The sequence below is a fragment of the Phodopus roborovskii genome, unplaced genomic scaffold (genome assembly GCF_943737965.1).
Source record: "Phodopus roborovskii unplaced genomic scaffold, PHOROB, whole genome shotgun sequence".
Taxonomy (NCBI): domain Eukaryota; kingdom Metazoa; phylum Chordata; class Mammalia; order Rodentia; family Cricetidae; genus Phodopus; species Phodopus roborovskii.
In genome coordinates, this window is record NW_026126480.1 from 5,049,520 (window position 1) to 5,077,040 (window position 27,521).

At 39.2% G+C, this 27,521-nt stretch overlaps 3 protein-coding genes across 3 annotated transcripts in view; 2 read left to right on the top strand and 1 right to left on the bottom strand.

The window, feature by feature from the left end:
* Positions 1-2,224: 2,224 nt before the first annotated feature.
* Positions 2,225-13,874, bottom strand: Ddias (DNA damage induced apoptosis suppressor). Its single transcript, XM_051192258.1, has 5 exons — positions 13,788-13,874; positions 8,226-8,354; positions 7,255-7,416; positions 5,716-5,833; positions 2,225-4,585 (listed from the first exon to the last, which is right to left on the bottom strand). The coding sequence occupies exons 2-5, from the start codon at positions 8,336-8,338 to the stop codon at positions 2,267-2,269; spliced, it is 2,712 nt and encodes a 903-aa protein (XP_051048215.1). The 5' UTR covers positions 8,339-8,354; positions 13,788-13,874; the 3' UTR covers positions 2,225-2,266.
* LOC127227906 (60S ribosomal protein L29-like) lies at positions 11,920-12,503 on the top strand. The gene has a single exon (XM_051192257.1). It carries the CDS (start codon positions 11,920-11,922, stop codon positions 12,376-12,378), a length of 459 nt encoding a protein of 152 aa, XP_051048214.1. The 3' UTR covers positions 12,379-12,503.
* A 2,369-nt stretch (positions 13,875-16,243) lies between the features above and the next one.
* The window catches only part of Prcp (prolylcarboxypeptidase), a 47,559-nt gene continuing 36,281 nt past the window's right edge, over positions 16,244-27,521 (top strand). The window contains exon 1 of the mRNA XM_051192259.1: positions 16,244-16,476. Within this exon, the coding sequence (XP_051048216.1) occupies positions 16,315-16,476 (162 nt within the window). The 5' untranslated portion in view covers positions 16,244-16,314. The remainder of the gene's footprint in view (positions 16,477-27,521) is intronic.

The following is a 27,521-nucleotide window of genomic DNA, read 5'->3' on the forward strand; positions in this document are numbered from 1 at the left end:
AACCACACTTCTGTGCATCATTTTTTTAAGACACGAGTGGTACAGACCTAGAAAATTGAACAGATGTAGGTGTGGCAAGCTGAGTTGTACCAACAATTTTTGTTTTTTAATTACTCTGATAAGTCATCATGACAAAAACAACTTGAAGAGGGTTTATTCGGGCTTAGGGTTCCAGAGGGATAACAGTCCATAACGGTGGGGAGGCATGGCAGTAGGCAGAAATGGTGATAGGAGCAAGCTGAGAGCTTACATTGTGAAGTGCAAGCACAAAGAAGATGGCAAATAAGAAATGGCAGATGCTTTTTAAGCTCAAAGGGTTCTCCCCAATGACACATCTAATAAGGCCATACCTGCCCAAACAGCACCACCAACTGGAAACCAAGTATTCAAATGCCCAATACTATGGGAGATATCCCATTCAAACAACCACAAGAGTGAGTGATCTGAATATTACATATGAAACGAGGGAAAGAGGAAAGTGGTTTGTTGGTGATATAAGGAGAATAAAGGTGTGGAATAGCTCCAGCATGGAATGGCAAAGGAAGGCAACAAGGAGTTTGCAAGATTTCATAGGTACAGCCAAGGTGTTGACTCCAGAATCTGGGAATTGCTCTTCTTTTTGGCTATTGTCTCCTGCCATAACACATACCAGATTCTGATTTTTTTGATTATATATACTAGGCCCAGCTTCTTAAACAATGGGTCACACAATTTAATTTGGGAGTTAAAAAACAAACCAAAAAACAAAACCCACATTGGTAGCAGTAAAAGGTTTCTGGAAAAAGAAAAAAAAAATAATGTACAAGGAATCTAAGGTATTTCTGATAGCACTTGCCTGTTTAACTGTGTGAGTTCACTGAAGCTTTGGTTTTGAACATATAACATATACTTTGAGCTGTGCATACAATGCCAACATGTTATGAACTGCAGTATTTTCACTACACATAACAAAGACATATTTCTCTATGATCATTCCTAAATATGTAAATAAATTAATGTATATTTGGATTCAAGGGTACAATGTTTGATTTTAAAACTGTCAAGACGTTTCCTTTTTTTTTTTTTTTTCTTTTGGTTTTGGAGACAGGGTTTTTCTGTGCCTTTGGAGCCTGTCCTGGAACTCACTCTGTAGATCAGGCTGGCCTTGAACTCAGAGATCCTCCTCCCTCTACCTCCCGAGTGCTGGGATTAAAGCCATGCATCCCCAACGCCCGGCTATGTTTCCATTTTTCTAAAAGACTTATTTCTGTGTTTGTTGTGCATCTCTGTGATGTATGCACAGGTGTAGGCCTATGGTGGGTGCAAAGGTTAGACAAGGGCTGTAGTTATAGGTGTTGCAGGCAACCTGGCTTGTGATATGGATGATAAGATCGGAAATCTGATCCTCATAATTGTGCAACAAGTGATAGTAACCACTGTCACATTTCTCCAGTGTTTTGAGTTCCAACAAAGACTTAAATAAAATTTAGCTTGGAGTAAGTATAAAATTTCCAACCATTTCTAGAATGCTCCTAAAAATACTTGTCATTTTGTACCCATTTATGTAAAGCAGTATTTTCATCACTAACAATTCCAAGATCAGAATATCAACCAATTGTGAAAAACAGTGAAGATGCTCTTTGAACTGTAGTACCAAAGATTCAGTCAGGTTTAACCTTCACATAGAAGAAACACATCTGCAACTGCACTTCCTGTACAGTATTGACATTGTCTTATCCAATAGACCAAAATTGATTGAGACTAGTGACCTTCTAGCTAGCTCTGTGTTACAACCTCAGCCCAGCAGTTATGCTCTTATCTTAGCTAACAATTATTAATGACATTTTGGTTTGTAAATGCTTTATTTCTGGATGTCTATATATTAACAAATACGTTTAAATACAAAAACAGATTAGTACGGTCAGTGTAAGATAAAGTGCTCAAGTGCTCAGTTATCTAAATCATAGTATTCCGGAAGAAAAAAAAAAAAAAAAAAAAAAAAAAAAAAAAAAAAGCTTTCAGGAAACATTGAAACAGCACAATACAGGCCATTCTTCATGAATGATTTTCCGTTAGTGTTCAAAATATAAGGATTGCTTCCCGTGTCAGTGAAAACAAAAATTTCCAAACAGATTTGCCTTTATTTAAAATTTCTGGGAATTGGGTTGATATGACTTTATATGAAAATAATTTTGATGACCAAGCACTTTTAGTTTCAGACACTAAAGTGGCAGTATTCTGAAAATGGAAGGCAACATTTGGCTTCTGAAGAAAACACCCCCATGTTTTAATTAAACATGTTGGTTTTATGTGCCACTTTTATTGATTTCTTTCTTGGTAACTCTTTTTGGTAGGGGGAAGGATGGACAGTAAGGCATTTCCTTAAACATGTGACTTTGAATCCAAGGATATCTGAAAGAAATACTTTTTGGGTGGTAGGGGGGATCCATTCATCCATATCACTTTCAAGGCACTCAGCAGTGGAGCAGTGGTTGGAAATCTCTGGTTTTTTCAAACTAGATATATCAGGACTTTTGGACTTCCGGCTAGGTGTTTTTACATTCTTTGGGCAGACTGAGGTAGCTTGACCGTTGCCATTTTCAGGAGAAAATTTTGTTTTTTTATAGTTAGCATTAAGATTTGAATATAAGGCAGGCAACATTTTGAAAGGTCCACGTAAGCCATGAATTCTTTGGTGGAAGCCTGCAACTGGAGTTGACTGTGAACATGGAACAAAGTCTTGGCTTTCTTCAAAATCACATTCTGAATCTGACTGAGAACTTGCTCTCAGATATCTTGACGATGCTATGTTTTGCAAGGGTAGTTTTTGTGAAGGCTGGCTGCCTTTTTCATCTATGGGATAGTTTTCTGTGCAAGATGCTTCACATGGTAACAAAATATCCTGTGATATTTTGGTAATTTCTGTTCCACTGTCATTATTTTTAGCAATATCATCAAAAAGATCAACAGAAGCATTGTAGCTACCTTCATGATCAGTTGAGTAACTTTGTGTTAAGTTATTATTGATAGGTCTGTGAGGTAATTCTTTTGCTGTATTTGTATTTTTTGGACTATTGCAAAGAGTCTCCAAAGGATACGTAAGTTTCCGGCATATTGTAAAACTGTCATCTTGGTTCTTTGACCATCTATAATACTGCTTACTTTTTAATTTGTGAAGATCAGAAACTTTACTGTGTTTTTTAGAACACATGCTTGTCAAATGTCCTTTTGTTTCTGAATGTGATTTTTCTCTACATCCATTAAAAGATTTGTTATTATTATAAAAAAAGTCACTTGTTGAGGTGTTAAACCTGAGTGAAATCTCATTCCTCTGTTGTAGGATCCCAGCAGTCCTCTTTCGGGGAACAGATGCTTCCATATCTTTTGACGATGTAAATAGAGTTGAAAGGCAAGTATCTGGTAGAAAATACTCTGAGACACCACTTCTATCACTGCCTATAGAGACAGCTTCTGCTGTCTTATTGGGTTTTGATTCTCTTTGAATTTGAGGACTTAGATTAGACTCACAGTTGGAAAAGGTCTCTTTCCTGGAGTTTTCTTTCACCATTGCTTGTGATGATCTTAAGAGTAAAGGTGATGTATTCAATGCTCCAGTATTTCTCCTGGGAGTCACAGATAACCTGCAGTGGTCTGTGTGGAATTTATCAATGTCATTATCTGTAACCTGTTTTCTGTCCTTAGTATCTGTCTCAATTACAGCCATCTCACTTTCAACAATTGCCAGAAACTTGCTCAGGCTTTCAGAGAAGGGTAGATCATCCCAAATAAAGGAGTCACAGTTCTGAGAAGCACTTGTTGCTTCTTGAGGTCTGAGGGATGACAATGAAAATGCAGGTCTCTCTTGAAGGATTGTGGTAGTATTTACATCACAATGCTGGTAACATGGGATGTCATACTGGGAATATTCAGTTTTAATTTCTGTTTCATTGTAGCATTCTGCATTAGCTTCTTCAAAATGTTCTTGCATTTGTGAAGGGAATAAATTAGAGTCAGACAGCCTAGTTTCATGAAAACTGGGGCAAACTGGACTCAGATGATTAGCTTGTAAACCAAATTCTTCACCCTGCTTCCCTGTTGTATTATTCTTGTCCATACAAGAAACAAGGGTCTGTGAACTCTGAAGGGGATCATGACAGTTCTTAGAACCAGTGGCTTCAGAAAAGGAGATACACTGTTTGTTTTTGTCAGGAGTACCACTGGCCAGGATTTGTTCTGAAGCTGAAAAGTCATCATTAGCTGTTACTTGTGAGTCAGTTGAAGTCAGTTCAAGTGATGGCTGCCAGAATCTGAGAAGATCATCTTTGCTGCAGGACTCCAGAAAACAGGATGTTTTCACAGAGCCATGCATGCTGCCAAGATCACTGTCTGAGTGATCGAAAGTGAGGGAGTGGCTGCTATGCTCCTGAGAGTCGCAATGATGTTTCTTGAAAAGTTGATTTAAATAGTCAATGACAGTAAAGCCTGTAATATGTGGGTCAGGCAGAACAATCTGGGAAGCTATTAGTGTTCTGACTTCTTCTTTGTGTTTACAGCATGACTGCAAGAAGTTAGAGTCTGAATCATGTCCACATATATCTCCAAAATTCTATGAAAGAAGTAAATGAATTAAAATGAGAACAAGATGGCTTTCTTTTGGCTCAAGGAAGAAATAGGAATTTAAAAGTTAAATGAGATATGATGCTAACTGCTTTAACTCCAACTCCTGTACTATTACTGAAAGAACAGCACACACTAAAGACGTGAGTGCTTGGAGGCCTCACGCAGGGACTGTGTGTATGAACTTGGGCACAGAGACTTAACTTCAAATCCTTGTTGGTTACTCCTCTGTGCCTTATTTCCTCATTTGTGAAATAAAGATAATTGATTAACAATAACAAAATGGTATAATATTTAGCACAATGTCTATTCTATAAGTGCTGGTACTATTATATTTGTGAAAGAACAGAAAAACGAAAACTAAACTACATAATATTTTAACAAAGAAAAGTTCATTAGCTCTTGGTTTCTGTTTTTGGGTTTTCCGTATTGCCTGTTTTGTAGTACCATATTCTTTCTACTACATCATTTACAGTGTAATCAAATTTCCATTTCTTTTTAGTTTAGAATAGTTTGTTACTAGTCCTTCAGAATAGAACACTTTAACTCTTTCTACTATTATGTATTTAAGAACATTCTTCTTAATCTATTCTTTTTGAGGCAGGATCTTATTATGTAGGGCTCACTGGCCTAGAACTTGTTATATAGACTAGGCTGGCCTTGAACTCAGAGATCCATCTGTGTCACAAGTGCTGGGATTAAAGTTGTGTACCACCATACCAGGGCTTAATATATTTTTAATGTTTTTAATGAACATTCAGATATTTGTCTTTGAGGTCATTTCTCTCCTTTTATAGAAGATACAGAATTGTACTATGTAATTTGTATGGAATTTGGTATAAAAGAAATCTTTCAAAACCAAGTACCTAATAATGCACAATAAATCCTCACCCCCCTTTCAAAGCTCTGAAAACACTGAATTGGGCTTCTTTGGCTTTTGTAATTGGGAGTTGTAACCTATAATATTTAAATAGATCACATGTAAGCTATTTCTATAGTTTCAAGTGCTCCTATAAGCTCTAATATCTATATATCTTCTAAAAAGAGCTTGGAGAATTACAATCATTTCATTACAATGGGGATCAAGAAGACATTCAAAAGGAAGCTCATCTCAATTACCGTCACTCCAAACACAAAGCTTTGTCCAACAAAACAAATTTCCACTGCTGTGGTCAATAGGCTCTGCATTCTACCACTGTCCAGGGGTTCTGGGATTTCACTAGAATTCTCAAGGTACCTTTGAAAGAAAATAAAGTGATGAACTTTGAAATTTTACCTTTGCAGTAAAATCAGAAGACACAATTATTTTAAAATATGGCATGAATGTTGTCAGTTACATACATACACACACACATAAATAAAAAGTATGACCTTGGCATTTTGTTCCTACTACGTTCCCATAGTATAAAAAAGGAAAAATCATTTAAAGTTCCACAAAAACAAAAACAAACAAGCAAACAAACAAAAAAAACCCAACTTAGCCAGTGTGAACAAGATGCCTGCTACAGAGTCTGGGGGAAGGAGCTTAGAGGTAGACTAGCATGTGTAAAGTTTTCCCTAAGTTCAATCTATAGCACTATAAGGAAAAAAAAAAAAAAAAAAAAGTACACTCTCAATCTTCAGACCCCAAAGATATACTAAGGAAAAGGAAAAACAATAATGGCAGTAATGGTCTTTTCTCTTTCCCTGCAGTGGTTCTTCTAGTGTTCCTTTCCTTCGAATGAGTTTGTTCTCAGGTATGATATGAGCACATGTTTCTTCTGAAAAATGCTAGGGAAAGAGGGAAGACGGTTGGCATGAGAAAAATTTTTTACTTATATGAATTCTTAAAGTCTCAAGGCTATGTCTTAGGTCACTGTGGTAGTTTGAATGTAATTGGTCACCGTAAACTCATAGGGAGTGGCACTATTAGAAGGTGTGGTTTCGTTGGAAGAAGTGTGTTACCATGGGGGCAGGCTTCTTTTTTTTTTTTTTTTTTTTATTTAATATATATTTTTAGGTATCAGTGCTGTGTTTGCATGTGTCCCTGCAGGCCAGAAGAAGGTATCAGATCTCATTACAGATGGTTATGAGTCACTGTGTCACTGGGAATTGAACTCAGGGCCTCTGGAAGAACAGCCAGTGCTCTTAACCTCTGAGCCATCTCTCCAGCCCAGGGGCAGGCTTTTGAGGTCTTCTGTGATCAAGCTATGCCCGGTGTCAGTTCATTTCCTGTTGTCTGTGGCTCTAGATATAGAACTCTTGGCTTCTTCTCCAGCACTATGTCTGCCTGCACACAGCCATGTCCTGCCATGATGATAATGGACTGAACCTCTGAACTGTACACGAGCCACCCAGTTAGATGTTTTCCTTTATAAGAGTTTCTGTGGTCATGGTGTCTCTTCATAGCAATAGAAACACTCAATTGATACATCTGTAAAATGATTGAAATAACTGAATAATCTGGATTAGAGTTTTATAATATTTTAAGTAGTTACCACAAATATATGTATTTATGTGAAATTTTCCTTTTCTAGTAGATTATCTTTTAAGGAAATAGATGGCCTGAGATAAAGGGCTTCTTTTTAGTAAATGCAAATGCCTTCAAAATATGCATTTTCAAATCCTATTGGCATGCTAGATGAGCAGTCAGATAAAAGAAAATTTAAAGACTCTTACCTCTTCAAACCAGTGGCTGTGAGTCCAAAAAATTTGTCTAAGCAGCTCCCAAACACAGTAATGATATACAGTTTGCTGGATTCTGCCACTTTTAAGGAAAGTCTGTATCTGTAACTGGCACTTTCAGCTTTACCCATAGAGCCACACTTGGGACAAGTAAACCTAGAAAAGTCCAAATTTAGGCTGGTAGTTTATATACCAATAGTGAATTTAAATCTTCTTAAAGATTTTACAGTCAGCAACTTTTTTTTCTCTTTCCTGAAATAGGGTCTGTGTGACATAACTGGCCTCAACTATTATGTAGCTAGGGCTGGCCTGGAACTCTTGAGATCCTTGGCCTCTACCACCAGGAAGATGGAACTACAGTCAAGCACTACTATAGCTAGTTTGATGAACTTCACAGATTTTTAATACCAACAAACTGAAAGAAACATATACAAAACTGCTAAATTGATGGGAAACAGTGTAACAAAATAATAACCTTGAAATATTTATACACGAGAATATACTTGTAAGCTAGGTGGTGGTGCTGGACACCTTTAATTCCAGCAGTTATAGGGCAGAGGCAGGCAGATCTTTGAGCTTGAAGCTAGTCTGGTCTACAGAGTTAGTTCCAGGATAGCCAGGGCTACACAGAGACCCTGTCTTAAAGAATCAAATCAATATAAAATTGCATTTCTTTTTCTTTTTCGGTTTTTTGAGCCTGTTCTGGAACTAGCTTGGTAGAACAGGCTGGCCTAGAACTCATAGAGATCTGCCTGCCTCTGCCTCCCAAGTGCTGGGATTAAAGGCATGTGCCATCAATGCCCGCCTAAATTTTTTTTAAAAGAATTTATTCATATTTTTTTAATGTCCTGAAATTTATTAGTTTTTAAAAGATTTATTTTTCACTGTGAGTTTAGTGTGCATTTGCCCTAGAGACACAAAAATGTCTATTTGTATTTCCCTTCACACACAGTCTTGAATTTTACCTTTTGGTGTCAAGAATTATCCGAGAAAAGCACATTTGACATGATGGATATATAAAACTCGAATTCTGGAGAGCAAGCACTGAGGCAAAAAGGAATTTTCGTCTTCTATTCATGTGTCTATATTTTGTCCTGTAAGAGAAAACAAGCATGGGACTCATTGCAAATGTTAAATCACCTGTCAATTATTATTCTTATGAAAACCAATCAGTCAATATTTTCTCTTGTTTCATTATCAAAATGAAGGCAGTAAGTGTCAATATACTGACTTTTTTTTTTTTTAAGTACTGGGAAATTAAATGTGGGGCCCCATATATGGTAATCAAGTACCCCATTACTGAGTTATATCCAAAGCCCTATAATGACATACTGAAAAACTGAACTACTACTTCTGAATAAGTAGTCTATTCTAGTAATTTAGGAGAGACATCACTTAGGTCGTTCATATGCACTTTTTTTTAAAAGTAATTTTATTCATTTATTTATTTTACATCCTGGCTGCAGTTTCTCCTCTCACCCCTATGATCCCCTCTCCTTCCAATTCACTACTTCTCTCTTTCTGTTTAGGAAAGGGCAGGTTGCAGTAAGATTAAGCACCTCCCCATGTATTAGGGCTGGACAAGGCAACCCAGTGTGGGGAGCAGGGTCCACATTTTTTTTTTTTTTTTTTTTTACAAAAGATATAGAAGTTGTGTTTACAATTTTAATGGGAAGGATATTCCATGAACCAACTTCTTTCTTCCTCCTCCCCCATGTTTTTGAGGTTCTCCCTGTTTTGTCCAGGCTGGTCTTGAACTCAATTACTTGCATAGAAGCTGAAAACTGCTTTAGTAGATTCTACTGAGTAGAGTTTTACCGTTTGGGGATAGAAAAGGAACTTACATATAGCAAATAAAAATGTTACAAGGTCTAAGAGATCAGTTTATTTTAATAAACAATCCTTGTTTATATAACCATATCAAAGAAATAAAAGCAACACTCTCTACTTTTATAATTTCACTTTAAATTCTTTAACTTGTATATTGGCTTACCATTTTTTACTCATTGATTAGCTTATTTATGCTAATGCTAATAAGCTGATAAAATGTTTCCAAATAAAGGACTCCATGTGTTTCAGAGAATTATATTAATTTGTAAAACTGTATGACCTGTTTCTGAGACTGCCATCAGTCAATTCTGACCGTGGGATGGAGTTAGGCATAGTTTTTCAAGTATCATCAACAGAAATGTGTTCACCATGGAGACTCATACAAATCCTTTGTTAGGTCATAACATTTCCACGAAAGTAAGATTTTCCCACTGCTTTTTCCAATGAAGTCTCATAAGGTATATAAGGTACACTTAAGGGTAGACCTCCATGTGCAGTGGTATATAGTCAACACAAAGATCAATGATATTTTGGTATCATATTTCTTTCAATACACTCCCTTTCTATCTGATTAGAAAAAAGGCTTCTAAGGGATAATAAAAAAATAAAACAAAATAGAGAAGGCAAAAGATTATTGTGGGCCAATTTTTAGGGGGGGGGTCCAACACAATTATCCTTTATGCTCTGTGAGTGGTCCTATCCCTTGACAGGGAGGTCTGTGTTGTTTAAAAAAAGTAGTTGAATGTGAGACTGGGAGCCAAGCAGTAAGCAGCATTCCTCCATGGTCTGTTTCAGTTCCTGCTTCTAGATCCCTGCCTTGGCCTCTCTCTGTGATGGACTATAAACTGTAATCCAAATAAGCTGTCTCTCCCCCAGCAAAAAATTCTTTATGAATTTTATTACATAGGAATCTTTAGATGGATTGATTTATAATTTAACTAAGACACATATTTTTTTTTCCCTGAGGTACTAGAGACTGAACCTTGGACCTCATATGTACTAGGAAAGCACTTTACTACCAAGCTACACTTTTAATCTCTTTTTGCTCTAAGAGGGCCTCAAGGCTTTCCCAAGGTTGTAATTTGTGACTCTCCTGACTTAGCCTCTGAGTAGGTAGGATTACAGACCCATGCCACCAGGCCTGCCTAGATAATACAATTTACCAGTACAAGGACAACAATATAAGCATGACATTTTGGAATTAATTTATATATTATTGCTCACATTTTAAGGTTAGTTGCTGCTTTTTTATTTAAGGTTTTATTGCCCTCTAGTGGATGAAATATGTATGTAAAAACAATAAAAAACCCAACTAATTTACAGGTAAATCTAGAATTAAAATGAAAGAGTTCATAGCTTTCATTATTTTTACTATTGGTGCTTCACCTCAAAAATCTGAATGGTAAAAAGAATTTAAGAATTAAAATGAAGGACAATGGCATAGGAAACTCCTTTTAAGCACCCAAGAGTTTGTTTGTTTTTTCTTTGTTTTTATAACCTGTTTCTTCCAAGATAAATTTTATATCTATACTTCTTGGCATAGATTATGATGAATGCATGTTTGATGAAGTGCCAGCACTGAATAAGTATTAAAATTAGGAAAACATTATAGACCTGAGAACAACTTCCTATCTGGCTCGCCGAATAATTTTTCCATCTTTCTATTTTGTTGGGAAGCATGGTAGTACAGTATTACATTTCTTTCAGCTCCATCAATCAGCAAACCATGTTCCAACTTAGTAAGCTCAATATATTTACTTACTGTAATATATTGTATATTTGCTAAGTGCCAATTGTTGCTATATGTAAATTAGGGACATTCTAGTTTCCTACTAACTAGATTTATATTCTAGTATAAGAGATGATAGAAAATGATGAAGAAAAAAATTTCTGTAACAGTGACAAATTATTTAAGTGAACTGTACATAATGTTATTAGAAAACATAAAAAGGGACTGATCAGGTTTTTGCTTGGGGGGTGGAAGGGAGATTTTGATAATATAATTTTTGTTTAGAAAAACTATTTTCTGTCAGAGTGGTGGTATTAAAATCATTAAACTTTTTACCCATCTAAAATACTTTTTAAGTGTGTAACTGTGGGGGGAATATTTACTTTATTTATATATGTATTTGTTTACACGTGTACATGCACCTGTGTGCAGGTGCCCATGGCTCTCCTGGAGTGGCTGTTACAGGTAGGTGGTAGTGAGCTGCTGAACGAGGGTGCTGAAAATTGAGCCCAGGTTCTCCACAAGAGCAGCAAGGTCTCTTAACATCTAAACCATTTCTCCCCTAAATGCACAGCTCTTGTAATAAGAAAAAACATAACAAAAATGCTATGTAGGAAACTTAGCAATAACACACAAGGAGAGATCAAGACTGGGAAGAGACTGGGAGAAAGTCTAAGTGCAATGGCACACAGAGGAGAGCTAATTGTTCCCTTTTTTGTTTTCCAGAGATTTCCTCAGTCAGTGTTCAAGAAGGAAGGCACAGGTTTAGTGTTAAAGATATATGGGTAACTATACCACAACCAAAGATACTTAATAATTTATCACAATAAATCATTAATATGGAAACGGGGAATGGTGGCACACACCTTTAAGCACTGCATTCGAGGCAGAGGCAGGCAGATCTCCTTTAAGAACACATACAATATCTAACTTTCCAAAAGGCAGTCAGAAGGATTTCCTAATAAGTACTGGCATTAACATGAAAATCCTAGAAGGATAAGAAGTAGGAAGGATACTGAAAATTAAATGTACAAAAGGCAGAAACAGCTCTTTCTCTTCAGGTCCCAGGTGCTTTGGGAGCCAACGGATACCGTTCAGACATGGCCAAATCCAAGAACCACACCACACACAATCAGTCCTGGAAATGGCACAGAAATGGCATCAAGAAACCTGGATCGCAAAGATACGAATCTCTTAAGGGGGTTGACCCCAAGTTTCTGAGGAACATGAACTTTGCCAAGAAACACAACAAGAAAGGCCCGAAGAAGATGCAGGCAAACAACGAGAAGGCAATGAGTGCACGCGCAGAGGCCATCAAGGCTCTTGTGAAGCCCAAGGTGGTAAAACCCAAGATGCCAAAGTGTCCTGTCTGCAAACTCAGCCACCTGGCTTTCATGGCTCACCCCAAGCTTTGGAAGAAGATTAGAAACTACATGGCCAAGGGTTGTAGGCTCTGCCAACCAAAGCCCAAGGTTCAAACCAAGGCAGAGGCCTCGGCTCCATCTAAGGCCCAGGCTGCAGCTCCAGCTCAGGCTCCCAAAGGCGCCAAGGCCCCATAGAAAAGGTTTCTGCCACTGTGAAGACAGATGGACTGGTGTGACACATCTACATACTATCTGCAGATGACCTGTGCCCTATGCTGTTTTTACAAATAAACTTGAGGCAAGATCTGTTAAAATAAAAAGGCAGAAACAAAATTTTCATCAAAAGAAAATATACTGTTAAAATATTAACCAGGAAAGCCTCAGGGTGTACAACACAGCTTTTCTACTTTTGGAATCATTGCTGGGATATTTATAACAGAGATGGAGAAGCTCGGAGCTTCTGAGGTAGGAAAAAACCAAAAGAAAAAACCAAACCCAAACAAACAGGACTTTGTGTTCAAGTTCAGGAAGTTATTTGTGGATCAGGCAGACAATGTGTTTTACTGATCAATGTGTATTGATAAAACAAGGCAAAGAGTTCTATAATGTAACTTCTTACATATGAGCCAACTGCATTTGCAAGTCTAACAAATTCAAAGTTTAATAAGTAGCAAAGATTGAATCCTTTTAAGTCTTTCTCAACACAAAAAATCTTTTCAATTTTAGTAAATAGTAATATTTCTAAGCAGCCATATGACCAGATACTGAAGACTCTTCCCTTCCTCATCCACTCCCACCTTTCACATGCCAGGTCACATCTACCATTTTATTTCTTTTGTTTGTTTGTTTTTGAGACAGGGTTTCTATGCAGTTCTGGCTGTCCTGGAAGTCACTATGTAGACCAGTTGGCCTGAACTCACAAATATCAGCCTGTCTCTGCTCAGCGTATTCTTTCCTTTTAATAGTTATCCTTTTAGAATTTCATACAATTTACTTTGATCATGCTCTTTTCCTTCCCCCACTTTCCTTCCTACCCAACTAGAAATTCTTTATCAAGAAGAACAAAACAAAACAAAGCAAACAAACAAGGCAGGGTGTGGTGGTATACGCCTTTAATTCTACCAGGAGGCAGAGGCAGAGTGACTTCAGTGAGTTTGAGACTAGCCTGGTCTACATAGCAAACTTCACTCTAGCCAAGGATACATAATTCAACCGTGCCTCAAAAACAAAAACAAACAAACAAACAAACAAAAAACCCCACATTATTATGGCTAGATACTTAAGACTCCTCCCTCTCTTGTCCCCTTCCTCCACAAGCCACATCATATCCACCAGCTCTATATATCAATTCTTTACAAAGGACTTTCCAAACCCATGGTCATTTACCCCCATTTAAAAGTTAGTTTTCTCTGTTGCCCTAACTTTCTATGTAGCTCAGGCTGCTTCAAACTAGAGATTCTCATAATTTGGCCTCTAGAGTGCTGGATTTATAGATGTACTTCACCACACTCAATTGTGTTATTCTGTTTATTAACACTCAATTGTGATCACATATATATATATATATATATATATATATATATATATATATATATGGTACTTACCCTTAGGACAGCAGTCTCTCTTGTTAATTGAAGCCACCCAATACCTGGTTGTTCTTGGCATAATGGGAAGCCCTTAAAAATTTATCTGTAGAATAAATAAAAAATTGCTCTGTGATTCAGTTTTGCAAAGCTAGGAAACAACTTTTACCTCAAGATCCAGCAATTCCACTCTTAGGCATATACCCAAAAGACGCACATTCATACAATAAGGGCATCTGTTCAACTATGTTCATAGTAGGATTATTTGTAATGGCCAGAATCTGGAAGCAACCTAGATGCTCCTCAACCAAAGAATGGATAAAGATGTGGCACATTTACACAATGGAGTGCTACTCATCGGGGGGGGGGGGGGGGGGGGGGACTATGAAATCTTGAAATTCTCAGGCAAATGGATGGAGCTAGAAGAAACCACCCTGAGTGAGGTAACCCAGACACAGAAAGACAAACATGGTATGTACTCATGCATATATGGATATTAGACATAAGAGCAAAGGATTAAGAACCTACCGGCCTATAATCCACACCTCCAGACCCTTTGGTATGAAATATTGTTACTCCCCAATTCAAAAACGAAGAAATAATGAGTCAGAACAAGCCTGGGAATAAAAAAAAGTTTTGGGGGTTAGAAGGATAGTGCCTTTGAGGAACACAAAACAAACCCTGGGGTTGGGGTTAATTCATGACATATGCATGAATGGAGTGTGATATTCTCAGTTTGATCTCCCACAATGAGAAGTGTGTGTGACAAGGTCTAGAGCTGAAGTTGGAAAGGCAGGCAAGGGCAAAGGGCTTCTAACCTAAATTAAGGAATTTGGACTTAAAACATCGAGGAAACAGGAGCATCTAAAAGAATTTAAATGGGCAGTACCTTGATCAAAATTTCACTCATTTGTCTGGTCAAATGGGGAATGGATAAGTAGGGGGAAACAGCTGGAAGACTACTGCCACAGCTATGCAACACTCACAGGTTAGATTTTGGTAATGGCAGTGTTGTGTGGAGGGCAGGACATGGATTTCAATTATGTATGCGAGAGATCAAGGAGTCTGGAAATCTGTCAGTGTCTGGGTTGCGCACATTATTCGGTTAAACATTTTCTCTGGGCACTCAAAGCAATTCGAGGGAACACAAACAAACAAAAAACCTGTGTCAGCACCTAGCACTCACTACTGAGCACAGTAGCCAGCTAACATAGTTTTACAACTACCAGAAGAAAGTCGAGCCTTTTTACTCTCTGGGCTTCCGGGGCTCTGCAGCAACAATAAATGTTAAACATTCGCCAAGGAACGTGAAAATGATTGATTTTCCCCTCTAACCTCGTAGGTTCACGTGGAGTGCAGGGCTACAGCGCCTCGTTAGGAGTCTCTCGATCCAGAGCCCCTCAAGAAGATCTTCCTGGATCTCCTCTCACCTGAAGCAAAGGATCGGGACAAGCCCGGGCAACCAGGAGAGGACGCCGGCCACTCAGACTCAGCAGCTCGGTAAACGCCAACAATCGAATATCCCGCGTACCCTTCCGCCGGAAGTTCCGCCTTGACGGAGCTTCCCGAGAGCCAATCAGGAAAGTCTCCGCAGGGCGTTTCGCTTTTCCGGGCGAGCGACCTTTGTTGTCAAGCTGTGGGTAGAGACGGGGTTTCGAGGGACGTTCTCCTCGGACTGGTGGAGCTGTAGATCCTCCGGCGATGTGTGGGGGAAGTCGGGAGGGCGCGAGGCGTGGGAAGGGGTGACAGCGCCTCTCAGGCGGACGCCGTGGTCGTGCGAGCCGGTGAAGGTTGTCGGCGCGGGGTGGGCAGGAGGGGGCGCTGCTGGAGAGGGAGCAGCCATCGCGGCCAGCCTGGCCCGGCCTGGATGGGTTACTCTGGCTGGGACAAGGCTTAGTCTGCATGGACGACGGGCTGACCCGAGGACTGAGTACGGTGGGGCTGGCTCGGCGGGCACTGTGAAGCCTGCGGGAGGGCAGAGAGATCTGCGAACTTCCTTCCATTTCCTGCTGCCTTCCCGAGAGACCCAGTGTCGAGTCCCTGTCCTTGTTTCCTCACCTAAGTAGGAATGACAGTCATACGGTCTGCAGGGTTGCTGTTCTGGTTGAGTGAGAGGTCACGTGTGTTGTCATGCCTGGTGAAGATTGTCACTAAGTCTCTCTGTTTGTCTCTCTCGTCATTATGTAGGTTTTGCCGAGAGCTGGGTGTTGCAGTGGGGACAGTGTGATGGTGACAATAAAGGCGTGGATATGGCGTGACCTAAGTAGCGACAGGGCTTGGGGAGCCAGAGATAAGGATGGGGCAAAGCCCTGCGGGATAAAGGCCGACGTAGGGTGTGACCACAGTGGAGGTGGGCGGGGAGGAGGAAGGCGAGTGACTAGTGTGGAGGAGGCGATGCCTCTGGGACCAGGAGCTGCCAAGCTTTGGGTTTCCCGAGGGGAGGAGCTACTCTGCAGTGGGCGGAGCTACTGGGCTGGGCTTAGGCTGCGCGCTTCTGCCGGTGGCCCTCTTTCTCTAGCTGCCTAGACTGTGGCTTCCATCCCGAGCCATGGGCTGCCGGGTTCTCCTGCTTTTACCTTTCCTGTCACTCGGGGCCGCCAGGATGATCCGGCCTGGGCCAAAAGCCACCGGCAACCTGCACTTGCCAAACAACCCCACAGCTGGCCCTGCTGTAGCCAATAGCTATTCAGTTTTTTACTTCCAACAGAAGGTAAGCGGAGGCCTGGGAAGTAGGGGTTCCAAGTCCCGGGTTCCAACCGCCCGAACCTTGCTTGGCTAGTAAAGCTAGATGGAGCACCGCCGCCCACTTCAAGTTCTAACCCTAATACTTAGGACTTGCTTTGGTTTTAGGTCACGTTTTCTGGAGGGTGGCTTTATGCCTTAATTTAAAATTTATCAATAAAGATATCCCCGTGTTCCCCAACAAAGACCAAGAGAAATTTCTTCTTCCAGTTCTGGAGATTCAGGATACATATTCCTTAACACTTCTCAACCAACCCTCAGAGGATGCTTCAATCTAAACTCCCCCCACCCCTTGGCCAAAACCAAATTATGGAGACAACCTTGACCCCAGGTCTCTGAACCCGAATTCTAGTGTACGGAGAAGACTAACCTTGACCTCTAGTTCTCTCAACACAAATAGTAATGTACCTATTATAGAATACTAGCACTGTACAGATCCAGCCTGTCTTCTTCACTAAACTGCTTCTCTTAGTTGAAATGTTACCTGTAGAGGCTGAAGGTCTGTAATCCAGACCTGAGGTTAGTGCAAGGATCAGGTCTCTGTCAGTTTTAAGAGTCTCCAATGCATGAGGCATTACTATTACTCTGAATGGAAAAGTACATGTGTTCTCTGAAATGACAAGGAACCCGTGTAACTCTGTATTTCTAGGAGTTGCTGTAAACATGAATGTGCAAGGCACTGGGACTAGAAAGAATGCAAGAATCTGAGCTTGGCTTTAGAAATCACAGCAAGATCCTGGCCTAACTTTGTAATCTTGAACAAGTTACAATTAGTTTCTGAGGCTGTTTTATGGCTTACTGAAAGCTGTAGTGACGATTAAATGAAAGCAGGTAACGTACCCCTAGCAGAGTAGCTGTCCTAAATTGGCAGTTATTGATGCATAGTTACTGATGGGAAGTTTGAATAGGAATTTGGGGAAGAGGGATGGCCTGGGGTTGTAGAACTATTTAATTTAGAAACTTAAAAAAAAATCCTAGAAATTTAAATTTGGATTTATCAAAAACAGAAAATATTTTAAGTTTCACAGAGATACCCGAAGTCTTTCTGAAGTAGCTCCTTTAGTCTCCTGTGGTACAGTTTCCTCCTTGTAAACTGAGAAGCTGGAGTCAGCACCACGTTGTCTGGTACTTTCCCTAGAAAATCCTTGGTGTGGAGCCAGCTGATGTGGACGCTAGCTGGGTCTAGCTGAAAGGAAGGCTATGTTAAGAACCCTAGTAGCACACTTGGGGTGTTCTGCTTCTGTTTGCTTTCTTTATCCTGGGATTTAAAAACAAACACTTTTTTTGTTTGTTTATTGTAAAAACAAAATTGAACTCAGGGCCCTTCACCATGGAACTATCCCTGATGTTTGTACTGGGATCTTTTGAATTTTTTGTTATACATGTATAACTCTTTACAACATCCAGTTATTAACAGTAAAGTTAGAGGGAAAAGTTTTAGAACATATGATCTCTAGAATCTCTCTGGGAATAATGCATCAAGAGGAATGGAAGGGTAGAGGAATAGAATGATGCTAAATGCTAATTTATTTTCCTTTGTCTTTTTCTTTCCTCTGTGTGTGTTGCACTAGTGAGTGCACATATGTGTGGGGGAGGAGGTCGAGGTCAGGTGTAATGCACTATCGTACAGGTTCTCTCATTGAACCCGGACGCTTAGCAGGCAGTTAGTCCTAGTGATCCCCCTGCCTGTCTTCATCCATTGGGGTTGCAGGCAAGTGTGGAGCCATGACTGATTTTTTTTTTTTTTTTTTAATGTGGGTGCTTTGATCTGAACTCAGGTCTTTATGCTCACACAAATGCTGTTACTTACTGAGCCACCGCCACCCCCTCCATCTTTTAATATAATTTAAGACTTCTTTAAAAAACATTTTCAGTAGTTGGCAAGTATGTTTGGCACTCATACTCAAGGCTTGTACTGAGTTTGTACTTTTAGACACTTTTACTATCATGTCTGGTTTATGTGGTATTGGGAATGTTAAGCAAGCACCAACTGAGCTACATCTCTACCCTATTTATATTCTGTGTGTGTATATATACTTGTGTGGTATATGTACATGTTAGTGTGGATATATGCATACAGGTACACATGTATATATGTGTGGATGTTTGCAGAGGGTTTTATTCCTTAATTGCTCTCAAAAATCCTTTTTGGGATAGCATTTCTCACTGAATTTAGGCTAGCTGGACAATGATCTCTAGAGCTTCTCCTCAGCTCTAGTATTATAGGCAAAAGCCATATCCAGTTTTTTAGAGAATGCAGGTATGGGGGAGATTCAGAACTCAGGCTCTTTACTGAAAGCTGTATGCCTAGCCTCCACTTATACATTCTTAATAAAAGTGTATTCTTAAGTGTAGAACAAAGCTCCAAGACAACAAGTCATTCTAGCTATAGGAGGCAAAAGACATCTTAGCAAGCAAGGCAGATATTTAAATAGGATTAGAATCAAGGGTCACCATGATCCCAAACACAAGGAATAGCTTCTTTCTGCCAGATTTCTTAATTCTACCTGTGCCCATGAGGGCATTCTCCAACCTTTGAATTTCTTATCTGTTGTTATTTCTGCTTGAATACTTTGTCCGTCTTGCTGCTCAGCCATTGGGCTGGTTATGCCTTTCACAATGGCTTAACTTGGGACTGCAGTGATTAGGTCTCTTCTGCACACTACTGGTTATCTGCACCCAGCTATTAACTGCTGGTCAGCATTGCTGCTGTCTGTGTCTTGTTCCAGCGTGGACCTCATGGCCACTTGTTCCTGTAGGCCTTCCACATTTCCTTCCTCAGTTGTGGGGTGAGGACATCAGTGAGCTGGGGTGTTTGGATGTATGTACATTGTTTCAGTTCTGCTTTCTGTTCCTGCTTGGGGTTCCTCTACCCAACTTTTGCCTCAGTGGCCTGATGAACATTGAAATGCAGCTGTAAGGAGCTGCATGGAAGAGGATGTTGATGATTACCTTTCTCTTCTTTCTCTTCATTATTGCTTTCTGTTGCTGACCTTCCTTTGGCCTAGAGCATAACTAGTATTGTATGAATTCTTCACTGTTGCTATGTTCGATGATTTCTGGACAGAGTCTTGAAGATCATATAGCTGGCCTCTTAGATGTGATGGATTTGATCTACATGGAGGGGGGTGGGGAGCTGGGTCGAAGTTAAATATGGTCATATTTAAGAGCACAGGCTCAAGAGATAACAGCTTTGAGAATTAATTCTGGTTTTGCCCTATCTGAGTAAATTGATGAGTTGCCTGGAGGTAGCCCCAGTTATATAATTAGCGAAATGGTAATAACTATAGTACACATTTCACAGGTCTGTTAGGAAATATGGTGATATGTGCAAAGAGCTTATGTAGCTCAGTGTAAATCACTGGAGAGTCACTAAATGCTAAGTAGTAATTATTTTCATCTTTCTCTGTAATGCTTTAATTCTTTCCATTCAGAATACTATATTTAATAATTCCTTATGGCTAAAATTGTTATTCTGGAAAACATGAAAATCTCTCTGAACCTTTTCTGTTGCATTTTATTTTAAAACCCTTGTTTATAAGCTAAGATAGGAATTAATGTTCTTTCTTGAAATGGTTTTTCTCTCACGTAGGCATGTAAAAAGGATACCAGGATTTTATACTATTTTGAGTTTTGTAAAATATGGAGGAAAAATTTGGTAATAGATATTGTTAGAATGACTTTTTATTAATAAGACTACTAAAATAGTAGTTCAGATAGCTGAGTGCCTAATGTTTTATCAGTTAATGTTAAAATGTAACTAAATACAAATTAACTTTAGGGTTTTCACTGTTGTTAGCACATTTTGTGCTCTTTGGGATTTAGATACAGAACACTTCAGTGTGTGTTCTGGAATCTGCTTAGCTTTCTCAATTAGCTGTTACTAATGTTTAGAATATGATTGGCTGTGCTCATCTCTGATGCACCTTGAATTCATTCAACAAGTACCTCGGGTCTGTAGCGCTCCTCATTAGAAACAGTAGTGTGGCACAGATTCCAGGGTTTACCAGAACATTAATTGCCCTTGGTGAGTTGCTCCTATGCAATATTTTAATCCTAACTTTAAACAAGCTATGAATACAACTGCAAAGTACATTTCAGTTCAACATTTGTCATTTCTACTACTACATATTTTTGACTTCAGTTTGGTTTTAGGCAGGTTGGAGAAGAAAGAATATCAGTAAGGAGGAATCCTTATGATATGTCTTTTTTATCTTCACTTCTAATGCTACATAGTAGGTAGGATTTAGCCCCCACCCCCTTCTGAGATTGAGTCTTGCTGCTGATCATATACTGGCTTAGAATTTGAGATAGTCTTCCCTCAGATTCCTGTATGAGATTATAGGCAGATACTTGATTTACATAGTTCATCTTAATAAGAAACTTTGATTTGAAAATATAGACCATAAATTAAAGAAGTAGAAGAGTAAAATGAAATATAGAGCACATGTCTAATATATTGGTAATGTAAAAATCTGCTAATACTTAACTGAAAGCTTTATGTGTTTTAAGTAATATGGTGAATATTTAAACATTCATGCATACTGATAGCCATACTATGCATACTATGAAATAGATGCTATTATCTTACTTTATAGGGAAGACTATGCCTTCAAAAAAGTTAAGTCACAGGACTGAGTGTAAGGGTCTCTGCAAACACTAGGACCAGCGGAGTAATGATCTGCATGAGGCAAGAAGGAAATTCTGGTTCAACATGACTTGCTGATGTTGGTTCAAACTTTTAGAGTCTGACACTGGGCAATTTATTTTAATCGTATTTAAATTAAGCTCAGCACAATTTTGAAAAGAAGTTTCTTGATAATTTCTTAATCCCATGTATATAACAAAACTTATAACATGTTTACATTAAAACTCTTTGCAAAGTACATATGGCCTCTTCTATAAAGATGGGTGCTGTTGACTCAGCTCAAGATAAAAGTCTAGGGAGAATGACCGAGATAAACCTAATAATAGTCTGTGGGGGGTCAGGACTGAACCTACAGATAGCACAAAAGTCACCTAGACTGTTGTAAAGTACAAGTTGCATCTCCCATACCAATGGGTTCTACTGACTGAGGAGCAATGTTTCTAAAGATAGTGATCTAGAGAGGAAGACTGGAGTTTGGTTCCCAGCATCCATGTCAAGTGTCTCATAACAGTGCCTGTGATACCAGATCCATGATGGTTTAGTGCCTCTGGCTTCAGCAGGTACCTACACAGACACATACACATTATAATTACAAAAAAAAATAGTTCTATATTGAAAATATTTATTATATATTTAGAAAATAGATACATGTGGGAGAATTATAAAAATATTTTTGTTGTAGCTTACAATATTTAAAAGTTGTAGTTATTATTTGCTAATTATAAGTGAATTGACATTTATTGAGTATATATTGTATCTGTTTTTTCAGCAGTGCTTATCTATGCTAGGCAAGTACTCTGTCAGTAAGCTGCATGCTTAGCCTTTCATATCTAATTGGAATTATTACAATTCTTGAATACAGGATTTAACTGAAGTTGTAGAAGTTGCCTTGATCAAGCTATTAAAGAACAATAATTGTGTCACTTTTTAATCTGCTGTTTCAATGTCTCCGGTCTTTTCATTGACATTATGATGGCTGTATGTTATAATAATAATAGTAATAATAATAATAATAAAAATAATAAAAGAACTGGTGAATATCTGTTTATATTCCACATCCTTATTTTTTTATTAATTTATTTTATTTTATTTTATATAACAAAGTCCAATTAAATGAAAACAAACATTTATACACAATATTTGGGAATTTGGGCGTTATTCTTTCCAAACTACTTCCTGCTGGTAAGGGGCGCTGTCATGGGGGATTTGAAGAAGATTCAGAAATCCTGGCTGTAGTCTGTAAGGCTGCTTTGTAGGATCACCTTGTACTGTTTCAGGCAGTCTGGCATGATCAAACCACATTAGTCTGGAAGGAATCCACATCTTTTCATTTTCTGTATTCCACATCCTTATTAAGCCTTCATAACAAGTGACATGTTTGAAATTTAGAAAAATCAAAGGAAGACATATCCAGTTTATTTCATTTGTAAACCAACTAGTTTTTCAAGTAAAAATTGTAACTAGTTTGTGGTGTATTTGTAAAGTTGGTCTTATCAGCACTTAATAATTTTGGTTTTAAGGAACATATGACAATGTAGGAAAATAATGAAAACAGACAAAATGAGTGTACAGTGTTACATTAATTCATTTCCCACTGCTATACCAAAGTATTTCAAGGTGAGTCTTTATAAATGATAGAACCATGTTGAGTACAACAGTTTAAGCTGTAGTGTGCCACTGACTCTGGTGGCTGCATCATGTCACCTCAGGAACTAATAAGAGGAGATATATGAAAAGATGGGGAGAACACTGAGGAGGCAGCCCATTATTTTATAAAAAAGTCTTAGGAAGACTCATTACATAAGTTAATCCCTTAGAGGGGAGTGTACCAAATGACCTAATTACTTCCTACTAGACTCCACCTCATACAGAGTTCACCAACTACCGACATCTTTGATCATGGCCAAACTTCCAGCATATGGATTCTTGGAGGGGACAAACTACATCCAGACCACAGCAAATGTGTCTTCAAATTTATGTATTTATTGGGTATCTGCTTTATTCTAGTCACTATTCTAGTGACTGGGGGAAGAACTTTATATGTAGTATTCTAGGCATAGGGAGGAACAAGCACACGAACTCAGAGCTAAGTGTGTGTCTGGTGAGAACAATTCTAAGACCAATGTGGCTAGGGTACATTGCAAGGGAAGGAGAAGTAGGACACAGGGCAGGAAGGTAGAAAAAAGGGGACAGACTGTAAGGAGTAAGGTTTTTCTGCCTGCCGCCTGGTTTTGTCCTGCCGCCGCGCCGGCAGCCCCAAATAACACACAGAGACTCTGTATTAGATTCAATTCTGTTGGCCAGGTACTAGTTTCTTATTGGCTAGCTCTGTCTTAAGTATTAACCCATTTCTATTTATTTCCACGTGGTTTCACCTACCGGGGAGTGGGGCAGGCGTCTGGTCTCCCCGGTCTCTCCATGCTGACTCCTCCTTACTACTTCCTCTTTCCTCCTTGTCTCCTGGTCCCTCCTATCTTCCTTTCCTATTGGCCAACAGTGCTTTATTCATTAACCAGTATGAGAAACATATACAGAATGACATCTCCCATCAACAGACTATATGGGAACCTTGACTATTGTAAATAATTGAGTCTTTATTAAGAATTAGGTGAGAAGCCTTTTGATTATCAATAGCAGAAGAGGGTCATTCTGACTAATGTTTTAAAACCGAAGTGATCTAGCTAATGTGTTAAGAATGGACTATGGAGGGGAACTGGGTAGAGCAGGAAGAGCAGGCTGCTGAAAAAAAAAATCAAATTACAGAGTTGGCTTGAATTAGTAGAGTAGTAGTGGAAGTGTGAGAAGTATTCAAGTTCAGGAATTTTTTTGAAGATATAATTGAGAGGTATAGTTGATGAATTTGATGTGGAGTGAGAGATAAGTAGAAGTAGAGGATGGCTTCATGGTTTCTTGACCTAAACAGATTGGAAGATGAATTTGTTATTTACTAAGGTGGAGAAGGCTTTGGGAGAATAAGTTTGGGGATGTGAGGAGATGAAGAACTTGTTCCTAGACTTGCTACTTGAGTCAGGAGTTCAGAAGAAAGGTGGAGCAGAAAAAATATTTGAGCCTGTTTCAATATGCAGATAAGCTGGAAATTCATGATGGAAAAGAACAACAGAGGAGTTAGTGAAGACGTTTTCTTATCGATGCTCATCTTAACTGGGTATGGTGAAATGTGCTTGTATTTTCTGATACTGAGAAGGCAGGGGTAGGAGGATCACTTGATCCTAGGCCAGCCCAGATAACTAAGTGGGCATGGCTATAGACTAACATCAAGGGCATAATTACAGTTATTGGCTATGGGATTTTAAGCCATGCAAGCAGGGGAATGAGGATGAGTGGGGAAAAGGACAGTAGTGAGGTTGAAGGATTTAGGGACTCATCATAGAAATGGTGAACTGTAATGAAAGAAGAAGCTTGAATGCCTGGCATTCAGAATACTGCAAGTTGGTGTTACTGAGAATGACAAGATCTAGGATTTGAAGATGAAGTAGTGATCAAGTAGAAGACAAAATTATTGGAAGATGGAAGAAAATGCAACAAGAGAAATGAAAAAATTTCAAAGGTGTTATGTGGAATGGTAGTAAGCAAGGAGGCAAACTTGTCATGGAAGAGGGGAAATGAGCATGGTCACTGGTGATTGTACAAGAGGATTGTACACGGTGACTTTTAAGGCAGGAGTTGGGGAGGGAGAAGGGAGACTTAGAAGCAAAGAGCAAACACCCCAATTCAAGGAGCAGTAATGGGATGATATTGAGAGCTACACCATCCCTAGACAGAGTCCAATATGTTTGCACATATGCTTATAACGGAGCAAAGTGAAAGGTAATTTTTAGCTGTGGTGGAAAAATCAGCAATAGGTGATATCTCATTGTTTTTGAGTATGCAACTAATATATTTCATTTTATATTTTCTACTTCTCTATATTTTTAAAATTACAATGAACTCAAATCATTTAATAATTTGTTTAAAAAGCTATAATAAAAATTAGCTTTATTTTAGTTGACAGGCAGTATGTGATAGCATGGGAACCTAAGTCTGGGCACTCTGAGGACCATCAGTACCATGGCACTGGCCTGGGTAGATGTAGCTACACTTGTTTCTCCGTTACTGTACATCCATGGCTGCTTTGTATCTTTTACTTAGTATTTTACATCCTTACCTTCTGTTTACAGTTAGAGCAAGGATTAAAAGAGGAAAAAAAAAAAATGTGTCCTTTCCCATCTCATTTCTGTAAGAGGGATAGAGGGAGAAAGGAACAAGAAAGATTTCCAAGAGGAATTTGGTTGTGTCTGAAAGGTAGTTAAAGCCACAGAAATCAGATCAGAGCTTGCATTTGCTCCCACCCTTTGACCCCTTCCATCAGTCTGCTTTTAGTCCCTTCTGGCTCTAGTAGGAAAACACTCATACACTTATGCCCACTGTTTCCCCCATGACTGCCTTTAGACCATTGTCAAGTCCTTTCTAAGTGGTCTCTCACCTCAACTGTTCTGTGCTCAGTCTAATTTTCTCTCCCCAATCTCCACCCCCTCTAATAATCTCAATAGTAAATAATAGATACCATTTGAGCTATTTCTATGTGCCAGGCAGTGTTCCAAGCACTTTATACATACTGACTTTTCAAAGTGACCCTATCAGTGACATCTTAGTACTAATGTCTTTAATTTATTCATGGGGAAACTAAACCACAGTTAGCTGTTTTAATCACTATCCTAGTCTGCCTCGATATATGTGAGGTTTCTTGTAGGTCTTCTCTCTGCAGGCCAATTATAAAACATTGAGGCTATGTTTATTTATATACATCAAGCATGACTTTGCAGACAGCAATTTGACTTCTCCTGAGGAGCTCATTTTCTGCCTGAGCAACAAAAATATAACAAGCAGATAAATATTAAGAAGATTACAGATAGGGAACTGGAGCAATGGCTCTGGTTAAATATACTGGCTGCTCTTTCAGGGGACCAAGGTTCAATCTCTAGTACCCATGTGGCTGTTCACAACCATCTAACTTCACTTCAGGGATCTAATGTCCACTTCTATCCTCCAAAGGAACTTCACACATGTGATGCACAGTCATTCATGAAGGCAAAACACCTATACACACAAAGTAATTAAGATGATTACAACTTATGATTATCTTGAAAGAAATGGGTGGGTGGGTTGTGGTGGTGGTGGTGTGTGTGTGTGTGTGTGTGTGTGTGTGTGTGTGTGTAGTACAGCAGTTAGAGAAGTTGAGTACAGCAATGTTCAGTATGCCTGTGTGTGAGCACAGTTTGAGGAAAGGGACCTTGGACCTGAGCAGAAAGAAGACCTTACAGTTTGAAGTGTCAGTTATTTTGAGTTCTTCTTTCTCTTGTAATATTTTCACTTATGATGTTTGAGTTGATTCCATCTGTAGTCTTTTCTTTTTATTTGTGTACCCCCACTGTTGGAACCCCATTGCTGTGACACCCTAACTTGTGGAAAACAAGGCCAGTTGTCTCTGTAGATCCCTTTCCACTATTGTTCCTATGGGTCAAATTAATCATCTAAATCAAGTCACTCTTCTGTTCAGAATGTGCTATGGTTCCTTATTGTTTGATGTATTAAGAACACTATCCTGAGCCTAGGTTGGTGACTCATGCCTGTAATCCTAGCACTTGGGAGACCATGGTTGGAGGAGTGTCATGAGTCCAAGACAGCTTTGACTACATTAGTGAGACCCTGTCTTAGGCCAAGGGGGAAATGGGGTAGAACAGAATCTGGTAGCATTAATGGGTTTTCACTCTGTGGCTCCAGTTTCTTTCTTTTTTTTTTTAATTTATTTTATTTTTTTACTTTACATATCCATCCCAGTTCCCTCTCCCTCCCTCTCTTCTTCCCTCCCTCTGTCTTTCCCTCTCTCCCCCCTCACATGCACCCCGACCACCCCTCCCCCCACTCCACATGTAGGGTGATGTATGGCTCCAGTTTCTAATCTGTTGTTCACACATGTTCATTCCTTTCCTGTCTCTGCTCCTCAGCCCACATTGTTACCTTCCATTGTCTCTCAGTTAGCCTTTCCTGCCTTTATCAGCCTCATCCATTCATCAGTGTCTTAAGCTCCATGGCAGACACTGCCACTGCAGTCATTTCTACTTCTGTAGAATATGGCCGGCCAGCTCTATACTCTTATGGTGGCAGGTGTCTTGTTCTTGCCTTATGTTATCATGTTTGTTTTATATCCATCTATTAGTGCCCCATCCACTTTCTTCTTGAGACAGATTCTCAGTGCATACTACAGGCTATCCTCAAACTGTGATTGACCTGTCTCTGCATCCAGAGTGCTTAGACTCAGGGTGTGCTACCACACGTGCCTTCTCATTCCCTTTTAAAAACTGGCC